The sequence below is a fragment of the Notolepis coatsorum genome (assembly GCF_963971535.1).
Source record: "Notolepis coatsorum genome assembly, chromosome: 7".
NCBI classification, from domain to species: Eukaryota; Metazoa; Chordata; class Actinopteri; order Aulopiformes; family Paralepididae; genus Notolepis; species Notolepis coatsorum.
The window spans coordinates 16,802,519-16,825,455 of record NC_140171.1 but is presented as its reverse complement, the minus strand read 5'-3'; the positions used below and the strand labels follow the sequence as shown (position 1 = coordinate 16,825,455).

Below are 22,937 nucleotides of genomic sequence, written 5' to 3'. Positions count from 1 at the left end.
AGGCCCCTGGCTCCAGCATACTGACTAGTCTCTCTAGTAGTCTATATGTGAGGCCCCTGGCTCCAGCATACTGACTAGTCTCTCTAGTAGTCTGTGTGAGGCCCCTGGCTCCAGCATACTGACTAGTCTCTCTAGTAGTACTGTGTGAGGCCCCTGGCTCCAGCATACTGACTAGTCTCTCTAGTAGTCTGTGTGAGGCCCCTGGCCCCAGCATACTAGTCTCTCTAGTAAGTCCTGTGTGAGGCCCCTGGCTCCAGCATACTGACTAGTCTCTCTAGTAGTCTGTGTGAGGCCCCTGGCTCCAGCATACTGACTAGTCTCTCTAGTAGTCTATATGTGAGGCCCCTGGCTCCAGCATACTGACTAGTCTCTCTTAGTAGTCTGTGTGAGGCCCCTGGGCTCCAGCATACTGACTAGTCTATCTAGTAGTCTGTGTGAGGCCCCTGGCTCCAGCATACTGACTAGTCTCTCTAGTAGTCTGTGTCAGGCCCTGGCTCCAGCATACTGACTCGTCTCTACTAGTAGTCTCTGTGAGGCCCCTGGCCCCTGACATACTGACTCGTCTCTCTAGTAGTCTGTGTGAGGCCCCTGGCTCAGCGTACTGACTCGTCTCTCTAGTAGTCTATATGGGGCCCCTGGCTCAGCGTACTGACTCGTCTCTCTAGTAGTCTATATGGGGCCCCTGGCTCCAGCACACTTACCCATGATCTCCAGCTGAGTGTGCAGGAAGCTTATCTGCCTCATCCCGCAAGGTATTGTGGGAACGCACAGGAAGAGGGAAATACCCATAGAATCTCCTTGTAGTGCAAATGTACAACTGAACATCTGAAAGATACAACAGAGAAAACACATGGTTACACACAAAACAACACACACACACACACACACACACACACTGTATACACACACACACACACACACACACACACACACACACATATACACACACGTACAAACACGCAAGTTCAAACACTAGAATATGTTTTACTCGAGATGTTACTGTAAATAAAGGATATTACCAAACCTGTGAATGACATGAATAAATGAATGAATGAATGAATGAATGAATGAATGAATGAATGAATGAATGAATGAATGAATGAATGAATGAATGAATGAAAACTTTATTTAACAGATTGCAGAATGGGTACAAAACAGTACGGCTCAATGCAGACCAGAGAAAGACGTTTGTCTTGTTTACATCAGGGTCCCCCATTTTCTATTCATAGTGAGTGTGCACTGATACAACAATAGCAACAAAGACTACAACAGCATTGCAGTTACCGCTGGCCGTATCAATGTGTGCGCGTGCATAATTTGCATTTTAAACCCTATGTTTTATCTTGAATTAATACAATCTCTAGAGACCATTGAAAATGATTTTAATAACGAAAACGCTCCGTCCTCGTAAAAGGGTGACATATCTATCTATGCCTTGCTCTGCCAACGCGGTCAATTGAATTGAAAAGCTTAATTGGGCGGGAGGACGGACCCACGTGTCACAGGGCATTAAGTCCCCGGCAGGCAGAGAAGGCTCTGTTCGAATCTGCGGGTTGAGGACCTGTGAAGGGCACTGCACAGGGAGGATGATTCAATTCATCATCTGCTACCTAAAAGTTACAGTAGATGGGATCAGATTGGAAGAGTGGAACCCTCCCCACACCGCTTCTTCTTTAAACACAATGGAAAGGACAATTTAAAGGAACGAGGAAAATAAAGGTCACTTTAAGGAAATAACTGTTGTGGTTCTTGTATAGTATAGTTTAGAAATAGCAATTATAGCATAAGGATATAGGGTAAAAACTGTATATTCTATAGTAGTGTACATACTGTAGGACCCAGTGCCTTAATTCGTAGCTAACATTGTATTGCATTATCTCAGGACTTTATCATGCCTATTTTATGTCTATTTTATTACCGGTTTATTATGTCTATTTTATTATTTATTATTATTGCACAATCAAAGCGGGCATGGCCACCCGCATTTCACTGTATGCCCTGGTATGTATGTGACAAATAAACATCTTGAATCTTGAATCGTCTGGGTATAGCAGCTAAGTGGTATAGCTGGGTATAGCAGCTAAGTAGCTAAGTGGCTAAGTGGCTAACTGGCTCCCGATTGCTGCACGAATCCGCTTCAAGGTTTTTGACCTGGCATACCATGTAGCGGGGGGAACTGCTCCCTCCTACCTCCGGGCAATGGTGGAATGAACTCCCCACCACAGTGAGGACAGCTGAAACCCAATTGCACATCAGCAAGACCAAGGAGCTGGTGGCGGACTATCGGCGAGGCAAGAAGAGGCCCCCTACTCCCATCACTATCAATGCCGATCATGGCATATTTTATTCAAATTCAGATACTTCAATTCAGCATACTTGTGCAGTTGTATTGTCTGCAGAGTGCACTGTAATATCGGTACTCAATATTAAACGGATCGACTTCCCAAATGAGAACAGTCAGTTTCTCCTGCACAGAGAGTTGTAAAGGAAGACTGACTCAGCGTTGTGCTTTGAGGAACAGGGTGCTTCACAACACTCTACGCACCTCTACGAGACCTTCTGACCCACCTGATCCCATTTGATTGGTTGATTGCAGTTGTTGACAAGGTTTACCATTAGCGACATCATTTGCAGTTAAGAAAAGGTAATAAATTGCAATATCGTGATCATGATAGTATGGTATCGTGGGGTCTGGTGATCCCCCCCCCACCCCACCCCCCTAGCATCCAGCAGCATCCAACAGGTGGCAACATCAAGGACTAGGATTTCACCCATAGTGCATCATTTACCAGTGTGAGGTTTTGCCCGCTGCTCACTACCTTTTCTCTGTCTTCTTTAAGCCTACTGTTAGGAATTCCCTATTCTCTGTCTTCTTTAAGCCTACTGTTAGGAATTCCCTATTCTCTGTCTTCTTTAAGCCTACTGTTAGGAATTCCCTACTCACTCTCTCTAGCCCCCACCCTCTCGTTCCTTACCCTTAGTGGCCACACCTGTTTGATATTCTATTATCTCTCGCACCTGTGGTGGCAGGCTAATTAGTCCCCCTGTGGGCTTTAAATACCAGGGCGCTTCCCCTCGTTTCGGCGTGGGGTCGTGTTGTATACTTGCCGAGTCATATTCTCTAAACATCTAGACTCTTTCGGGAGATCCTCTGTCTGCCTATGCTGTTCCATTCTCCGGCGTCAAGATGTTTGCTCCAGCCTTCGCCAGCTGTCGCCGTTGCCTGTGGGGGAGACTGGTCTGCGCTCCCTGTACTTCCACGGGAGGCACCCCAGCGTTCCACTGCAGACCCCCGCGCAGCTGTTCGTCCTGACGCACATCCAGACCAGCGCAGACGCTCTCCAGTCCTCAGCGCGCAACGCGCATCTTCCAAGGACGCTCGAGCTTGGCACGCTCTCCAGACCAGCGCGCAACGCGCATCTTCCAAGAACCCTCGAGCTTGGCTCGCTCTCCAGACCAGCGCGCAACGCGCATCTCCTAGACCTTCGTGCTTGGCACACTCCTCCTCGCAGACGCTCCCCGATGCGTCTCTCGGTTCCGGTGCCGCACATCCAGACCAGCGCAGACGCGCATCTTCCAGACCTTCGAGCTTGGCACGCTCCTCCGTACCAGCGCACAGACGCGCATCTTCCAGACCAGCGCAGACGCGCATCTTCCAGACCTTCGAGCTTGGCACGCTCCTCCGTACCAGCGCACAGACGCGCATCTTCCAGACCTTCGAGCTTGGCACACTCCTCCTCGCAGACGCACCCCGATGCGTCTCTCTGTTCCGACGCGCACACCAAGGTGTGGCGCGCACTCTGTTCCTCGGCTCCGACAGCGGCTACCCGGTGGATGACGCTCTCGCCACCGCCACTGTCCCGACGCGCACACCAAGGTGTGGCGCGCACTCTGTTCCTCGGCTCCGACAGCGGCTACCCGGTGGACGACGCTCTCGCCACCGCCACTGTTCCGACGCGCACACCAAGGTGTGGCGCGCACTCTGTTCCTCGGCTCCGACAGTGGCTACCCGGTGGACGACATCCTCGCCACCGCCACTGTTCCAGCTCCCTGTTCCGACGCGCACACCAAGGTGTGGCGCGCACTCTGTTCCTCGGCTCCGACAGCGGCTACCCGGTGGACGATGCCCTCGTCACCGCCACTGTTCCAGCACTCTGTTCCTCGGCTCCGACAGCGGCTTCCCGGTGGACGATGCCCTCGCCACCGCCGCTGTTCCAGCGCTCTGTTCCTCGGCTCGGACAGCCAGCCACCCGGTGGCGATGCCCTCGCCCCGTTGCTGTCCCTGTACCATTACGCATACGCCTGGGTGAGTTTTGATTGTGATGTCACTCACCCAGCGTAGTGCCCTTGCCCCCGTTCCCGTTGCTGTCCCTGTACCTTTACGCATACGCCTGGGTGAGTTTTGATTGTGATGTCACTCACTCAGCGTAGTGCCCTTGCCCCCGTTCCCGTTGCTGTCCCTGTACCTTTACGCATACGCCTGGGTGAGTTTTGATTGTGATGTCACTCACTCAGCGTAGTGCCCTTGCCCCCGTTCCCGTTGCTGTCCCTGTACCTTTACGCATACGCCTGGGTGAGTTTTGATTGTGATGTCACTCACTCAGCGTAATGCTTTTGTCCCCCGTTCCCGCTGCTGTCCCGTACCTTTACGCATACGCCTGGGTGAGTTTTGATTGTGATGTCACTCTCCCAGCGTATTGCCCCTGTTAGTTAGTTTGGACATTTCATCTCCCAGCGTATTGCCTCTGTTTTTGGTTCTCACTTAGAATAGTATTTTTGGACTTTACATCTCCCCCTGTGTGTTTGTCACACGAAGATATTATTACTTTGTTCACTTTGTTATTTGGACTGTTCTGCACCTGCTCTGTTTTTTCCCTTTTGTGCATTAACTATCTCCTCTGTCCTGCAGAGCGGCCCAGATGATTTCCACCAGTCCTCCCAGTTCCTCCCTGTTTCCCAGCCCGCCTCCGCGGGCCTCAGTCCCCTCTGTTCCCTAGTTCTCCCCTTTCTAGTTCCACCTAGTTCCTGTTCCCTAGTTCTCCCCTTTCTAGTTCCACCTAGTTCCTGTTCCCTAGTTCTCCCCTTTCTAGTTCCACCTAGTTCCTGTTCCCTAGTTCTCCCCTTTCTAGTTCCACCTAGTTCCTGGTCCCAAGTTCTCCCCTTCTAGTTCCACCTAGTTCCTTGTCCCTAGTTCCCCTAGTCCCCGTTTCTCCTGTTCCCTAGCTCTCCTAGTCCCTAGTCCTCTCTCCCTAGTTCTCCTTGTCCCTGGTTTACCTAGTCTCTAGTTCCTCTGTCCCAAGGCGTTCCCTTAACCTTCCCTTAGGCGTTCCCTTACTTTCCCTTAGTGTTCCCTTTTCCTGCCCGCCTCTTAAAGGCACCTTTCCTTCCCCTCATATTATATTCCTGTATTTGTGATTCTCCCTTAAAGGGACAGTGCCCTTTTCCCTGTATTTCCCTGTTGTTCAATAAATATCTGTTTCTTGGCAAACCATCATACCTGTCTTGTGTTGTGCGATTGGGGTCGGTTACAAACCATAACAGTACGACCCCACCAAATCGACGACCCCAGCCAGCACAGACGGTGTATGTTGAGTTTGCCTTTTTTTTTCTTGTTCCCTCTAGCTCCCCTGTTAGCCCAGTTTAGCTTCCTTGTTAGTCCTGTTTAGTTCCCCTGTTAGCTTGTTAGTCTCCCCTCTAGCTCCCCTGTTAGCCCTGTTAGCTTCCCTGTTAGCCCAGTTTAGCTTCCTTGTTAGTCCTGTTTAGCTCCCTTGTTAGCCTGTTACTCCCCTGTTTGCTTCCCGTTTTGCCCTGTTTGACCCCCCTGTAGCTAGCCATGCCCTGGCAGCTAACCCAGTCCCTCAGCAGAGCCCCAGTCTGCTAGCTTGGCCCCGGCTGCTAGCACAGCCTCTATGTTAATGCAGCCTTGCAGCTGGCATAGGCCCTGTAGCTAGCCAGGCCCAAGCAGCTAACCCGGTCCCTCTGCATGGCCTCCACTTTTTTGTGTAGAATCTCACACAGCTAGGACTGTCCTTCCAGCTAGCTTGTGCTCTCATGCTGGTCCAGCCCTGTCTGCCAGCCTAGCTCCGGCAGCTAGCGCAGCCTCTATGTTAATGTAGCAGTACAGCTGGCATAGGCCCTGTAGCTATCAGTGCCTTGGCAGCTACCCTTTCCCCCTGCTAGCCTAGCTCGGCAGCTAGCGCAGCCTCTATGTTGATGTAGCAGTACAGCTAGCATAGGCCCTGTAGCTATCAGTGCCCTGGCAGCTAACCTTCCCTCTGCTAGCCCTTTCCCGGTGCTACCATGGTTACCCCTTTGCTACCCTGCTTGCCCCTCAGTTCTCTAGACCCAGTTCCTCTAGACCAGTTCTCTAGACCAGTTCTCTAAACCAGTTCTCTAGACCAGTTCTCTAGCCCGGTTCTCTAGCCCAGTTCTCTAGACCAGTTCTCTTGCCCAGTTCGCTAGACTAGTTCTCTAGACCCAGTTCCTCTAGACCAGTTCCCCCAGTTGCCCCTCTGCTACCCTAGTTACCCCTCGGCGACCCTGTTTCGTTTGCTAGCCCCACTCTTGTGGTGGCTTCCCCTACTGGCTTGGCCAGTGCCTTTGTTTTTGTCTTGTTTTGCCCCCTGCCACTCTGTCTGTATTTGTTTTGGGTCGCCGGGTGGCTCCCGTTGGAGGGGGGGATACTGTGAGGTTTTGCCCGCTGCTCACTACCTTTTCTCTGTCTTCTTTAAGCCTACTGTTAGGAATTCCCTATTCTCTGTCTTCTTTAAGCCTACTGTTAGGAATTCCCTATTCTCTGTCTTCTTTAAGCCTACTGTTAGGAATTCCCTACTCACTCTCTCTAGCCCCCACCCTCTCGTTCCTTACCCTTAGTGGCCACACCTGTTTGATATTCTATTATCTCTCGCACCTGTGGTGGCAGGCTAATTAGTCCCCCTGTGGGCTTTAAATACCAGGGCGCTTCCCCTCGTTTCGGCGTGGGGTCGTGTTGTATACTTGCCGAGTCATATTCTCTAAACATCTAGACTCTTTCGGGAGATCCTCTGTCTGCCTATGCTGTTCCATTCTCCGGCGTCAAGATGTTTGCTCCAGCCTTCGCCAGCTGTCGCCGTTGCCTGTGGGGGAGACTGGTCTGCGCTCCCTGTACTTCCACGGGAGGCACCCCAGCGTTCCACTGCAGACCCCCGCGCAGCTGTTCGTCCTGACGCACATCCAGACCAGCGCAGACGCTCTCCAGTCCTCAGCGCGCAACGCGCATCTTCCAAGGACGCTCGAGCTTGGCACGCTCTCCAGACCAGCGCGCAACGCGCATCTTCCAAGAACCCTCGAGCTTGGCTCGCTCTCCAGACCAGCGCGCAACGCGCATCTCCTAGACCTTCGTGCTTGGCACACTCCTCCTCGCAGACGCTCCCCGATGCGTCTCTCGGTTCCGGTGCCGCACATCCAGACCAGCGCAGACGCTCTCCAGTCCTCAGCGCGCAACGCGCATCTTCCAAGGACGCTCGAGCTTGGCACGCTCTCCAGACCAGTGCGCAACGCGCATCTTCCAAGAACCCTCGAGCTTGGCTCGCTCTCCAGACCAGCGCGCAACGCGCATCTCCTAGACCTTCGTGCTTGGCACACTCCTCCTCGCAGACGCTCCCCGATGCGTCTCTCGGTTCCGGTGCCGCACATCCAGACCAGCGCAGACGCGCATCTTCCAGACCTTCGAGCTTGGCACGCTCCTCCGTACCAGCGCACAGACGCGCATCTTCCAGACCAGCGCAGACGCGCATCTTCCAGACCTTCGAGCTTGGCACGCTCCTCCGTACCAGCGCACAGACGCGCATCTTCCAGACCTTCGAGCTTGGCACACTCCTCCTCGCAGACGCACCCCGATGCGTCTCTCTGTTCCGACGCGCACACCAAGGTGTGGCGCGCACTCTGTTCCTCGGCTCCGACAGCGGCTACCCGGTGGACGACGCTCTCGCCACCGCCACTGTCCCGACGCGCACACCAAGGTGTGGCGCGCACTCTGTTCCTCGGCTCCGACAGCGGCTACCCGGTGGACGACGCTCTCGCCACCGCCACTGTTCCGACGCGCACACCAAGGTGTGGCGCGCACTCTGTTCCTCGGCTCCGACAGTGGCTACCCGGTGGACGACATCCTCGCCACCGCCACTGTTCCAGCTCCCTGTTCCGACGCGCACACCAAGGTGTGGCGCGCACTCTGTTCCTCGGCTCCGACAGCGGCTACCCGGTGGACGATGCCCTCGTCACCGCCACTGTTCCAGCACTCTGTTCCTCGGCTCCGACAGCGGCTTCCCGGTGGACGATGCCCTCGCCACCGCCGCTGTTCCAGCGCTCTGTTCCTCGGCTCGGACAGCCAGCCACCCGGTGGCGATGCCCTCGCCCCGTTGCTGTCCCTGTACCATTACGCATACGCCTGGGTGAGTTTTGATTGTGATGTCACTCACCCAGCGTAGTGCCCTTGCCCCCGTTCCCGTTGCTGTCCCTGTACCTTTACGCATACGCCTGGGTGAGTTTTGATTGTGATGTCACTCACTCAGCGTAGTGCCCTTGCCCCCGTTCCCGTTGCTGTCCCTGTACCTTTACGCATACGCCTGGGTGAGTTTTGATTGTGATGTCACTCACTCAGCGTAGTGCCCTTGCCCCCGTTCCCGTTGCTGTCCCTGTACCTTTACGCATACGCCTGGGTGAGTTTTGATTGTGATGTCACTCACTCAGCGTAATGCTTTTGTCCCCCGTTCCCGCTGCTGTCCCGTACCTTTACGCATACGCCTGGGTGAGTTTTGATTGTGATGTCACTCTCCCAGCGTATTGCCCCTGTTAGTTAGTTTGGACATTTCATCTCCCAGCGTATTGCCTCTGTTTTTGGTTCTCACTTAGAATAGTATTTTTGGACTTTACATCTCCCCCTGTGTGTTTGTCACACGAAGATATTATTACTTTGTTCACTTTGTTATTTGGACTGTTCTGCACCTGCTCTGTTTTTTCCCTTTTGTGCATTAACTATCTCCTCTGTCCTGCAGAGCGGCCCAGATGATTTCCACCAGTCCTCCCAGTTCCTCCCTGTTTCCCAGCCCGCCTCCGCGGGCCTCAGTCCCCTCTGTTCCCTAGTTCTCCCCTTTCTAGTTCCACCTAGTTCCTGTTCCCTAGTTCTCCCCTTTCTAGTTCCACCTAGTTCCTGTTCCCTAGTTCTCCCCTTTCTAGTTCCACCTAGTTCCTGTTCCCTAGTTCTCCCCTTTCTAGTTCCACCTAGTTCCTGGTCCCAAGTTCTCCCCTTCTAGTTCCACCTAGTTCCTTGTCCCTAGTTCCCCTAGTCCCCGTTTCTCCTGTTCCCTAGCTCTCCTAGTCCCTAGTCCTCTCTCCCTAGTTCTCCTTGTCCCTGGTTTACCTAGTCTCTAGTTCCTCTGTCCCAAGGCGTTCCCTTAACCTTCCCTTAGGCGTTCCCTTACTTTCCCTTAGTGTTCCCTTTTCCTGCCCGCCTCTTAAAGGCACCTTTCCTTCCCCTCATATTATATTCCTGTATTTGTGATTCTCCCTTAAAGGGACAGTGCCCTTTTCCCTGTATTTCCCTGTTGTTCAATAAATATCTGTTTCTTGGCAAACCATCATACCTGTCTTGTGTTGTGCGATTGGGGTCGGTTACAAACCATAACAACCAGCCACACCGTTAACAATGGTTTGTGTTCCCTCGCCCCCACGAAACGAGAGAGAACGAGGGAAAAGAGTGATGAAGCGAGAGAGAATAACCGATGTACTGGGTGACAGGAAACCACAACCGAGGCCCCCTCGGGTTAGACAACCGTGGCTGGTGATTCCCCCTCAGATCTGTAGAAATATTATCAGCCGCCAACGATGTTCCACAACCCATGCATCTCCGCCCCCTCCTCCAGACACAGCTGTCACGGCGGCCGGGAGAGGCACCTCAGCCTCCACTCTCGGGCCGAGCGCAGCGCACACTCCGCGCTTCTTTACGGGAGAAATGATCATGATTTGTCCACCAGCTATAGGCGGAGATGTGGGAGAAGAAACATGGTTACGGAACATAGTTAGCGGTTATTATCTATCTGTGGGCGTCTTTGGTCCCAGTGGCTGCCTGACAGCTGACAAATGAATGCTGTTTCTATACGAGTACAATAACCATATGATTGGGAGCTTGAGAATCGAGGATGCATATAACTATAGGTTATATTCGGTTGTCTCTTGATGTGTTTCTCTGATGGGGGTGGCTCACCCCTTACTTAAAGGTGCTGTAAGTGTAAACTAGCTCTACACTCTACACAGCCATCGCTGGTCAGTGATTGGTCAGTAACATGGGTCTCCCAGTCCCAGTCCGATCTGCAGTAAACACAGAATAGATTTTCTGGTATCCCTTCCCACTTTGTCTGATCAGAGAGCACCCAAAGAGAACCCTTATTTCAAGAAATCCTGCTCAATCAGATTTGCTTACTGCACTGGCAGATTATTTGAGTTGTTTCAGGCACAAAAACTAGTTTAAAACTAGTTTGTATTTCTTATTTTTGTCAGACAATTTTTTCAGTGTGGAGTTCTATCTCTTGATTAGATAAAGTGGGAACGGGATACCAGAATATATATTTTCTGTTTACTGCAGAGCCGGAGGGACTGGGAGACCCATGTTACTGACTGGACACTCTATACCAGTGATGGCTGTCGGAGTGTAGAGCTATTATTTTAACACGTAGGCCACTTATTTTTACAGCACCTTTAACCAAGCAAGTGCCACAACATCAGGAGGTATACTGAACATGAAGGAATGGATCCATGTAAACATATTCATTTTGACTACACAGAATATACTGGATGGGGACCCCGAATTGACACGTTTGGAAACTAAATTGAAAGACTATCTTAGCAAGTTTACTCAAACACTCAAACAGGAGAAGATCCGCAAATTCCAAAGGGACGAGAAAGACTACACAGAGAAGAAGGTGTACGCCTGGCATAGACCGTCACCTCAACGTGACCAGGAACCCCAGCGCAGAGGATACCGCACAGTGTCGTTCAACCTCACAAGTGACGACGACTCAGATGCTCAACACCACTCTACCGAAGATTTTTTAGACCAAAGTCTTTCCCATTCAAAGGGGCCCAGGGACAATCGGCTAACCAACAGAGGATACCGAGGAAGAAGAGGACGAGGTGGGGACGAAATAAATCCACCTCGAGACTATTACACCCGGCGTCAAAGTCAGCAACTGTGATTAACAGGTCAGGTACAGCGCTCTCCGACACACACACAAAAGACTTACCTTTGCCCCAACCAATCAAGGGAATGACTTTGACTTAAAAGTAGACCTGTTTCGTTTTTATAGAAACCTCCACTTAAAGGCATGGTACAAGGCATCTCCCACACCGGCAACTCCTACTCAGTCTGGTGTAGATAGCCACCGCCCCGCCCCCTTCAAACCTAAGTCTCACTTCTGTCCCACCACAGTGCAGAATCCCACACTGAACACCTTAGAGAAGAAAGTCAGTTATGAGGTAGAGAATCTCCTTGCTAAAAGCACAACCTCTAGTAAACATAACCTGACAAAGGTAGAACGTGAAGCACTGAAAGAATTATCTGACAACAAAAACATAGTGATCAAAAGAGCGGACAAAGGTGGAGGAGTTGTGGTTTGAACAATACACCAAGGAAGCTTGTCGACAGCTACTGGACCCTACCCATTATCTCCCCTTAGCCAGGAATCCCCTATTGACACTAACAGGTGAACTAAAAGAGCTGCTTTCTAAAGCCAAAGCAGATGATCTGATCTCAGAACAGGAGTTTAAGTTCCTTTTTGACCCCAATCCCCGTATACCATCTTTCTACATGTTGCCCAAAGTCCATAAGAGCCTCACAAATCCACCAGGAAGACCTGTCACCTCTGGAAATTACTCCCTCACAGAGCCTATTTCGAAGTACGTGGACTTCTACATTAAGCCGTTGCTTCCATCCCTCCCGGCATATATACAAGACACTAAAATCAAGGAACATAACAACATTGGCCCGAATGCATCACAGCGCTGTATACATCAATCGACCACAGACGAGGTTTGGCTGCCTCAAGACACTATTTGGACAAACGCCCACAGCCACAAGAACCACCCACAGATTTCCTTGTAGACCTCACACAGAATGGACACTCTATAACAATGTGTTTTTTATTTCAGGATAATCTGTTCAAACAAGTGAAAGGATGTGCCATGTGAGCTTGCTTTAGTCCTTCCTATGCGGGTCTATATATGGGCAAGTGGGAGGAAGACTTTGTGTTTCATCGACCATGAGGGGGGGGCCTTCAATCCTCGAAGAGGGGATAGAGAGCGAGCACTGAATCAATTAGAGAGTTGCTGGATATACAGACTCAAAGCCATGTCTTATCCAGGGATAAATTATACCATAGATATGGTTTCCTTTTTGTAAATATGGGACTATCTTTTGTCTGTGTTTTGCTATTCTAGTTTAAAAATGTATATATGTATATGAAGAGTTATGTAACTATGGGTTACATGTCAGTCTTAGACTCTAGATGTTAGAGGACCTCTAGAGTCTAGACGGCATATGCAATTATGACAGCTATGCCTCAGGCTGACTAAGTGCTCACACCTGAGCTTGATAGAGCAATTAGCACAGCCTCCATTTTAGAATGTAGCTCAGTTCACCCATTTGTTTGTTTGTATGCCCTGAAGAAGGCCGATAGAGAGGCCGAAACATGTTGGTTTTTTAATTGTTCTATGATGAACTAAGCAATTAATTAAAGCTTTTTTATATACTTGAAGAGTGCCTGGAACTTCTTTGTTTTTTCATACTGGTACACATATTGTAAAAATAAATTATTATATACATATATATATATATATATATAAATAGCCTACTGTATATTTTTATGCTAATCAAAAGGCTTGTTAAAAAAAAATGTAAGTCATGGAAAATAGACCATTTTGAATTACATAGCAATAGCATCATGACAACTGTATCACAAGATGTCATATCACATTTGTACTGGAAAACTAAATACCGTCAAATAACGTTATCCAGTCAAAACAAAGGCAAATGTGGTGATATGATATGTTGGCCATGTCGCCTGACCTGAGGCCAGTAGCTGCAGGGGGAGGGTCACACACACAGGTCACATCTGCCCTCTCCTGCTGGCCCCGGAGCAGCTCACCCGGAGCAGTGCCTCGCTCAAGGGCACGTCAGCAGTCGTTGTTCAGGGAGGGGGGGGGGGGGGGGGGGGGGCGGTGGGGAGTGTGTGTGCGCGTGCGTGCGTGCGTGCGTGCATGCGTGTGTGTGTGTGTGTGTGTGTGTGTGTGTGTGTGTGTGTGTGTGTGTGTGTGTGTGTGTGCGTATGTGTGTGGAATTCCCCATTCAGGTCCTGTGCCAAGAGCACCTTCTGGTCACACATTCCTCCTCTAGCCAATAGGCTGCCAGCAACTCCTCAACGTCCAGGAAACCTTTCCTTTGCCAGATTTTCATAGGTTTTACCAGCCGCGAGCCAGCAGTTATTGGCAAACGCATAATATTATACACAGACACACACACACACCTCTATTTGTACAAGTGGAACAAGGACACACAGTGTCGTAGATTCAAAGCGTCAGGGCAGAATCTGTGTCAAAGTGCCCTGCGGGTGAGACGCCACTAGGGGCAGAGCGGCTGACCGCGAGCGTGTGTCGGATGACTGACTGCATGCGAAAGCGGGCCTCCCTCCCCGGGGGGCGTCCTCCTACCTGCCATGCGAGCGGAGAAGGCGAAGACGATGACGTCATCCAGGGCCCAGGTGTACTCGGGGTGCGGGGGGTAGAAGGCCAGCTGACGGGACGCCTGTTTCCTCAGGTCCACCAGGAAGGTGGAGTGGACCATGGGGACGGGGAAACACCCCAGACGCTCCCGCTTCCTGATGGGCATGTAGTCCGCCGTGCGTCTGTAGTAACCCTGTAACGAGCAGAGAAATTGATGAATTGAAAATGGGGGACCCTGATGTAAACAAGACGAAAGTCTTTCTCTGGTCTGCATCCCCTTAACAATTGTGTGTATTGAGCTGTACTGTATTGTACCCATTCTGCAATCTGTTAATAAAGTTTTCAATCAATCAATCAATCAGACACGTCTGTAGTAAAGAGCAGAGAGACAAGTCTGTAGTAACCTGTAACAGACACATACAAATACTGTGAGTAACAAACACACAAACATGTACAAATACTGTGAGTAACGAACACACAGACACGTACAAATTAGGGGTGGACGGTATGGTCTAAAATGTATATCACGGTATAATTTGAAGCATAGACGGTAACGGTATATATCACGGTATCAGTGTTTCCGTTAGAATTATTTTTTTTGCCTGATAGGCAGGCTATATAAACAATGACATCCTCAAGGCATGTAGATTTATAATATTTTAACTTAAAACTAGGCTACTTTTGCGTATACAGTCATTATATTCCAAATAAAATAAGTCCCGAGTTGAGACTCCGTGCTGCTCCCAACGAATCCCAATAGTATGCAACTGCAGAGCCGCAGAGTAGGGGCGTTTTCAGGTCCGGTCACAGGCCCGGCTCAACAGCGCCCCCCACCCAACGGCTGAATTGCCAATGGCTGAATTGGAGTACTGCACTGTGCCGGTACAGATGGGTGGGTTATGGTGGATTCTGCGGCTCTGCAGCTGCATATGCTTCTTGCAAAATCCAGCATCCAGCTCCCGCTGCCCAGACGTCGTTATCAGAACACTACACACATATCATAATGTTCACAGCAAACTGTAGTTGATCACCAGGTATGTTTTATTAACGTAGAATAATTCATATAAGAAAAACGATAGGGAAATCTCTTACCTTTCTCCACTGGTTAAAAATGCCAGGAACTGAAATTGAAACTTGCTGTGCGCCGCAGTGATATGTGTTTATTATGAAATGACAATTGCGTGTTGACACGCCCACTGCGCGAAGCCTCCTAAATAACTTTTCCAGTTTGCACATATCTATTATCTATGACTAATTCTATCTATTTTTAGGGGCAAATGCGAGTGAAATAGTCACGCTGTGGTTACATGACGTCATTGCTATTTTAGAGCTGCTCTACCGGTTACAAGGTATAGTCAAAATCCATACCGTAGAGCAAATTCATACCGTTTATACCGTCCACCCCTAGTACAAATACTGTGAGTAACGAACACACAGACATGTACAAATACTGTGAGTAACAAACACACAGACATGTACAAATACTGTGAGTAACAAACACACAGACATGTACAAATACTGTGAGTAACAAACACACAGACATGTACAAATACTGTGAGTAACAAACACACAAACATGTACAAATACTGTGAGTAACGAACACACAGACATGTATACTGTGAGTAACAAACACAGACATGTACAAATACTGAGTAACAAACACAGACATGTAAATACTGTGACAAACACACAGACATGTACAAATACTGAGTAACAAACACACAGACATGTACAAATACTGTGAGTAACAAACACACAGACATGTACAAATACTGAGTAACAAACACACAGACATGTACAAATACTGAGTAACAAACACACAGACATGTACAAATACTGAGTAACGAACACACAGACATGTACAAATACCGTGAGTAACAAACACACAGACATGTACAAATACTGTGAGTAACAAACACACAGACATGTACAAATACTGTGAGTAACAAACACACAGACATGTACAAATACTGAGAGTAACAAACACACAGACATGTACAAATACTGTGAGTAACAAACACACAGACATGTACAAATACTGTGAGTAACAAACACACAGACATGTAAATATACTGTGTAACGAACACACAAACATGTACAAAATACCTCGTTCTATGGAGTGTGACAGTATTGATGTGGAATAAATTCACCAGATTATTCACGGCGGTCGACAATGGAGTCTTTGATTGAGGATAGAGTTTACTGACAGAATGACATATTGCAACATGGAGAGACATAGATTACAGCAATGGCCCTATAGCCTATCTAAAGAACGGTAAGCTAACGCAGTGTTTATACAGGAGAGTAGACAAAACTAAGTGCACTATGAGAAGGACGTATGTGTGTGTATATGTGTGTACATAGGTGCAGTGGTGCAGTGGCAAATTGACAGTAGGTCAAACGCTCCACGCGCGTGCGCGTGCGCGCGCATGCACAGTTTTTTTTGGCTGCTCTCGTCCTGCAGCTGGATACTATTGCCTCACAGCGCGGCCGTCAGCGCGCGGCCCAGAGAGCGCCGCTGGCTCTGCGGCTCTGCAGCTGCATGCTTCTCCGGGAGTCCGGTTGGATAATGCCATGTAAAAAGCGATTGCGCGTACTTCAGCCTCAGTGACCGAGGTATAACGCCGTTATACCGAGTTATACCAGCACTGCACCACTGCATATGTGTAGAGAGAGAAGGGAGGGGGGGTAGTGTGTGTAGATAGATGTCTGGGAGTGAAGGGCTATGTGTATGCAATTGTACATTTGCGTCACACAATTTGCAATTGTATCTGTGTGTGTGTGTGTGTGTGTGTGTGTGTGTGTGTGTGTGTGTGTGTGTGTGTGTGTGTGTGTGTGTGTGTGTGTGTGTGTGTGTGTGCGTGCGTGCGTGCGTGCGTGTGTGTTAGAAAGAGAGAGAGAAAGAGAGAAGTGTGTTGGAAAATTACAGCCGAAACTGTAGCTCCATTCATTCTCAAATATTTCCAAAATCATTTTGAGAGAAATGTAACTTGATATGTGTTTTTTTTTTTTTTTTTTTTTTTGCATTACATGGTCTGCATTTTATTTGGCGCTTTTATCCAAAGCGCTTTACAACTTATATGCCGCACATTCACTCAGACATTCACACACCAACGGTGGAGGCAACCATGCAGCAAGGTGCCGACCTGCTCATCGGGAGCAGTTAGGGGGTTAAGTGTCTGAGCGTAGACGAGTAATGTTTCTTGTTGTTACGACAACGCTGACTGAGCGTAGAGGAATCACCTGTGAGGTCATGCCACACCAGAAGTTAGAGTAGGCCGCTCGGGACTCCAGCATGGGCGCTACGACGGTCTTGTTCTCGCCCATCAGCTTCCACAGCACGTCCTGATTGGTCAGCAGGTTGTCACAGTCAGCCAACTAGAGAGCACAGGAGAAGACGGAATGAAATTAGCACCAATCAGGGGCTGAACGGTAGGATGAATACATATAGATTTTGTAATATGAAAACCACAGAATATCTGTATTGCAGAAAGGGGACAGTATTTGTATAATGTATAATTAACATATTATAATTGACGTATACATAACTAACCTTCTTACTGTCTGTACTAGGCCTGTCCCCGACTAAGGATTTGTATAGTCGACTTTGATTGGCCACAATTTGCTGATAGTCGACTGGAATGCGATTTTTTTTTATTATATATACGGTATATATTTATTTTTGGGGGGGGGGGGGTCATTGCATTTGGGCTGGGGGGGTTGCTTAATGTCTGAAGGAGTCGACTGAAGGCTTCTTGTCCTCTGCAATAGCATGCAATTGGTCCACTGATGGATACATCTTGATATTTATCTAGTGTGTTCATTAGATGGGTGAAATCCTCTTTCAGTGCATCTGTGCCCGTTTTCTTAGGCAGTTAGCCTCGCCTGTATGCGCACCATTAGCGTTAGCCACGCTTCTAGGCCTCTTTGCTTTTGGAAAGAATGATACAAAAATATATATATTAGACTTTTTTTTTCATTCTGCCAAGAGGTTGAGAGTCGACTGCGGCTCCTTTCGACCGATTAGTCGACTATTCGACTAGTCGAGGTCAGCTCTAGTCTGTACTATTATGTACCTTACTACTATGCTACAATATTTATATTACTATATTAATATGTCTATACTACTATCAAGTTTGACACTATTTGACGGACAATGCCACTGACCCTTAGCTGCCAGAGATGTACCCTTCCTGCTGACTTATTGTTCACAACTTTGGATAAAAGCGGACCAGCTAAATGACTAAATGTGTAAATGTAAATGTTATTATATTACATACAATCAACGAGTGTTAGCAGAGAGAATGAGGAGTGGAAATACAGTATGTGTTATGTTAGAGATTTGGTCATCAGTAGGACGTCCAGCAGGAAATTATTCCCATAAATAATCATTGTAGAGCTACTGGACCTGCTTCAGAACTGTGCCCACGAGTTGCAGTTCAGATGTTCTGACTGGGGATAAGTGCCGTTGTTCTGGCTGCCTGTTGTTCTGGCTGCCTGTTGTTCTGGTTGTCTGTTGTTCTGGCTGCCTGTTGTTCTGGCTGCCTGGTGTTCTGGTTGTCTGGTGTTCTGGCTGCCTGTTGTTCTGGCTGCCTGGTGTTCTGGTTGTCTGTTGTTCTGGCTGCCTGTTGTTCTGGCTGCCTGGTGTTCTGGTTTCCTGTTGTTCTGGCTGCCTGGTGTTCTGGTTTCCTGTTGTTCTGGCTGCCTGTTGTTCTGGCTGCCTGTTGTTCTGGCCGCCTGTTGTTCTGGCCGCCTGTTGTTCTGGCTGCGTGTTGTTCTGACTGCCTGTTGTTCTGGCTGCCTGTTGTTCTGGCTGCCTGTTGTTCTGGCCGCCTGTTGTTCTGGCCGCCTGTTGTTCTGGCTGCCTGGTGTTCTGGTTGCCTGTTGTTCTGGCTGCCTGTTGTTCTGGCTGGTTTTGCCGCGACTGTTTTATTTTGGCTTTCCGTTGCAAACTAGACTTTGAACAGAAAATATGCCACAAGTCAGATCTCAGCTGCAATATCTGTCCAAATCAATCACGCATACATACAAACACACACACAACCGCCCAAACCACCACTAACCACTGAGTGAGTCACATGTGGAGAAAAAACCCACTCTGATCACAGAGCACTGTGGGTATATAAGTAGACCGCGCCCTTTCATTTCATAACCTATTATTTCACACTGCCCCGCGCCGACAGAGGACGGCGCAGTATTTATATATCTCCACTAGGACGCGCTCCGCGCTGCCAGCTGTGTGTTTTAGGCTGCTTTCTGTTCCACATCCAGAGATCCAAACCAGACAGCTTCCTCCCCTCTGCGTTTAACCCTCTATAGTGTGCGTTTGTATGTATATTTCAACACCAGAGGGTCCTGGGCTGCAGAGTTAATTCACCAGCAGCCTAGTAGATTGATAGCCTATGCTATCTTAATTGAATAGACACCCCCCCCCTCCCCCTACACAGACACACACACACACACACACACACACACACACACACACACACGCACGCACGCACGCACACACACACACGCGCGCGCGCGCGCGCACGCACGCACACACACCACACACACACACACATTGTACTGCTGAACAGAACCAATTTGACTGATTAACCCTGTAACCTAATTATACCTTTAAATAGGACTTTTAATTTTCATTATATGGATGATGATGATGATGATGATGAGGAATTAATTAATTATTGTTGCATCCTGGCTACAGAGTAATTTGTGCCATCTCTCTCTCTCTCTCTCTTGCTCTCTCTCTCTATATCTCTTTATCTCTCTCTTTCTTTCTTGCTCTCTCTCTCTCTCTCTCTCTCTCTCTATATATATATATATATATATTTATCTCTCTCTCTTGCTCTCTCTCCATCTCTCTATCTTTCTCTCTCTCTCTTTTGCTCTTGCTCTCCCCCCCTCTCTGTCTCCCTCTCTCAATCTTTCTCTCTTGCTCTCTCTCTCTCTCTCTCTTGTTGGATCTGTATTATTTAATGGGGAAAAGTTTAAACTATTCAAATTAATTTGTGGAGAAAAGCCCAGCTGAGGCACAAGTGAAAGATGTCAAGTTGGAGTCTTTGAAAGAAGGAAGAAGAAAACAGACGTAATAATAATAAAGTTAGCAGAACTCGCCTGGAGCCTCGTCGCCTCGCCGCATACGACGACAGATTCCAAAAAGAGGTCCGAGGAGCTGTGTGCTGCATTAAAAAGCCTTTAATTATTCACGGGAAAGCCTTAAAAACATGTTAAAAAACATACCGACGCGGTGTGGCTCAACGTTTTTTAACCCGTGTCCGTGAATAATTAAAGGCTTTTTTTAACGCATCACAGAGCAGCACCTCTGACCTCCGACCCCTCTTTGGAATCGTCCACCATGTGCAACAACGCTATGCGAGGCGGGGAAAGTATTTCAAACCAGTCATGTAACTTTATTTAGTGGAGCCAGTAGGTCAGTGTAATAACCATATACAGTAGGTCAGTGTATATAACCATATACAGTAGGTCAGTGTATATAACCATATACAGTAGGTCAGTGTATATAACCATATACAGTAGGTCAGTGTATATAACTATAATACAGTAGGTCAGTGTATATGACCATATAGGTCAGTGTATATAACGAAATGTTGTGCAGTGAAGTTTTAATAATTAAATAATCCATAGGATGAGTAGATGAATACCTAGTTCTTTTTTTGTTTTATTTTGATGTGTACATGCTGGCACATGTCATACAAGGAATATCCATACTGGTTTAAATAAACAATTTGATATTTCCCATCTTTGCTGAGCAAGATTTCTGTGTAAAAGGAATGCGAGGCTTGTCCCTTATAGACGCCCGGCCCAAATAAAGACAGCGTGAGTTCAGTGAATGAAGCGAATAAAAGCCCAGGCTATGAATCTAAGTTGTATGGTAGTCAGTCACTATGGGCCTGACAGTTTGTACATACAGTACTATATGTAATACTGTGTAGTAGGGCTGACCCTGATTAGTCTAATAGTCGACTAATCATTGAAAGGAGCCGTAGTGGACTGCCAACCTCTTAGTCGAATGCAAAAAAGAATATGTAAAAAAGAAATATTATCATTTTTATTTCTTTTTTTATCATTCTTTCCAAAAGCAAAGAGGCCTAGAAGCGTGGCTAACGCTAATGCGCGCATACCAGCGAGGCTAACTGCCTAAGAAAACACTGAAGGCACTGAAAGAGGATTTCACCGATCTAATGAACACACTAGAGTAGACAAATATCAAGATGTATCCATCAGTGGACCAATTGCATGCTTTTGCAGAGGACAAGAAGCCTTCCGTTGACTCCTTCAGACATTAAGCACGCTCCACAGCCCAAATGGAATAAAGAATTAAAATTTAAAAAAAGTATTCATACTTTTATTTTTTGTTGTGCATTCAGGGGGACTATCGGCCAATTTCGACCAATCAAAGTCGACTATCCAAATCCTTAGTCGGGGACAGCCCTACTGTGGAGTATGTGAAGTATGTCTCCTCCTACAGCCACACCAGTCTCCACAACACGCTCTTTGGTCAGAGGCTTCTTACACACTGCTGTCCGTATGTGGCAGCGGGCTTCCAGAGCGATCAGAGACGCTGGTCTTGAGAGTTACCTCCTGACCCACGCCCCGCATGGACCGATGAGCTGCAGTGAACCATGTGATTGGCCGCTGAGCTGCAGTGAACCTTGTGATTGGCCAACTGGAGGTAATCTGACTTGGCTATTGGCTCTATAGTATTCTTGTTTTATTCAAACTATCCCTTTGAGGTTAGCTGGGGATCGTTTTGAATCTGCTGTATGTTATACTAGCAAGACGATGTATTGTGAAGGTGAACAATTAAATAATATAAGTCTATATAAATGGACTGCATTTATATGGCGCTTTTATCCAAAGCGGTTACAATTACAATCCGACAGATGAGGAGAGGATGAACGGAAGAAGAGGCGGGGAAGACATGCGACAAATGTCACCGGGAGTGGGAAGCGAACCCGGACGGCCACTTCGTGACGCAGCGCGATACATGGTGTGCTACTAGAGCGCCCCTGTTCCTCACATTTTTAACCATTCACTCACACATTCGCTCATCGGGAGCAGTTACAGTAGGAGGTTAAGTGTCTTGCTCAAGGACACTTCCACACGCTGCCCCTGGGAGGAGCGGGAATCGAACTGTGGGAACCTCCGGATTACCAGACGACCGCTCTACCTCCCGAGCCACCGTCCCCCCCCTCGATATATAATAAACTGTATATATTTGACTCTGTTTTTCACAGAGACGTCAAGTGGAGGACAGTTCAGTTGTACGTACCAGGAAGTAGTCGGCCCATATCTCGCGCGCCGTGTCCAGCGCTGCCTGGCGAAGCTTCATGACACGTTCATAGCGGAGATTAGTCCAGTGCTTCGGCCCCACCTCATCCGCATGGCCATAGCCACTGACACACACACACGCACACACACACACACACACACACACACACACACACACACACACACACACACAACCTAATGTTATAATGTGTTCATAATGCAACGTACAGTAGCAATAAGTATAATAATAATAATAATAATAATAATAATAATAATAATAATAATAATAATAATAATAATAATAATAATAATAATAATAATAATAATAATAATAATAATAATAATAACGTTATTTTTATTGCACCTTTCATAAAAAGAATTCCATCTTAAAGTGCTTCACAGCAAATAAAATGAGAAACCTAGGCACTGTAAGCATGGAGGACTGCAAGGTTTAAATTAGATTTCTCGCAAATTTTTTACTTGAGGGCAGACAATAACACTCACGGTAAGGTGAAATAAGCACCTTAGTGGTTGAGACTACAGACCCTTTTTTTCCTCAACCTCATCTCATGTGGGCAAGACTCGGCTTCCGAAAACCAAGCCGCGCGCCCCCCCGGGGAGTAGAGACTCTGGGAGAGACGCTGGGGACGTGCGGGCGCTTGCACTGACAGGTCGCTGGGATGCAGTGTGGCTCCGTTCACTGCCCTGAGGTCTCTCTCCAAAAGATATCAGCACACAGCTTGGTTTTCCAGAGCGGAGCCACAGCAGAAGGGTCTCTATACGGTCCTCATTCGTCACGGGCCTTGTAGACTCAACCACTGACATGATTATTGTACTGGTATCCATTTCACCAGTTTACCATAATATGGGACCTGTGGCTTGTGTGTACGCAT

At 48.1% G+C, this 22,937-nt stretch overlaps 2 protein-coding genes and 1 pseudogene across 3 annotated transcripts in view; 1 reads left to right on the top strand and 2 right to left on the bottom strand.

Moving 5' to 3' along the window:
- The window catches only part of LOC311232644, a 37,635-nt pseudogene extending 37,082 nt beyond the window's left edge, over window positions 1-553 (bottom strand). Inside the window, exon 1 of the transcript in view lies at window positions 506-553. The product of the transcript in view is annotated as an uncharacterized misc_RNA (transcript). The remainder of the gene's footprint in view (window positions 1-505) is intronic.
- Window positions 554-697: 144 nt separating this feature from the next.
- On the bottom strand, window positions 698-22,166 carry LOC311232643 (procollagen galactosyltransferase 1-like; the record flags this gene model as incomplete). The annotated part of the gene is made up of 4 exons (XM_084319502.1): window positions 22,046-22,166; window positions 16,993-17,127; window positions 13,738-13,942; window positions 698-825 (listed from the first exon to the last, which is right to left on the bottom strand). Exons 1-4 carry the CDS (start codon window positions 22,103-22,105, stop codon window positions 698-700), a joined length of 528 nt encoding a protein of 175 aa, XP_084175628.1. The 5' UTR covers window positions 22,106-22,166.
- Window positions 22,167-22,613: 447 nt separating this feature from the next.
- LOC311232642 (procollagen galactosyltransferase 1-like) overlaps window positions 22,614-22,937 on the top strand; it is a gene marked incomplete at both ends in the record, with an annotated part of 35,552 nt that continues 35,228 nt past the window's right edge. Inside the window, one exon of the mRNA XM_084319501.1 lies at window positions 22,614-22,693. Coding sequence (XP_084175627.1) covers window positions 22,614-22,693 — 80 coding nt within the window. The remainder of the gene's footprint in view (window positions 22,694-22,937) is intronic.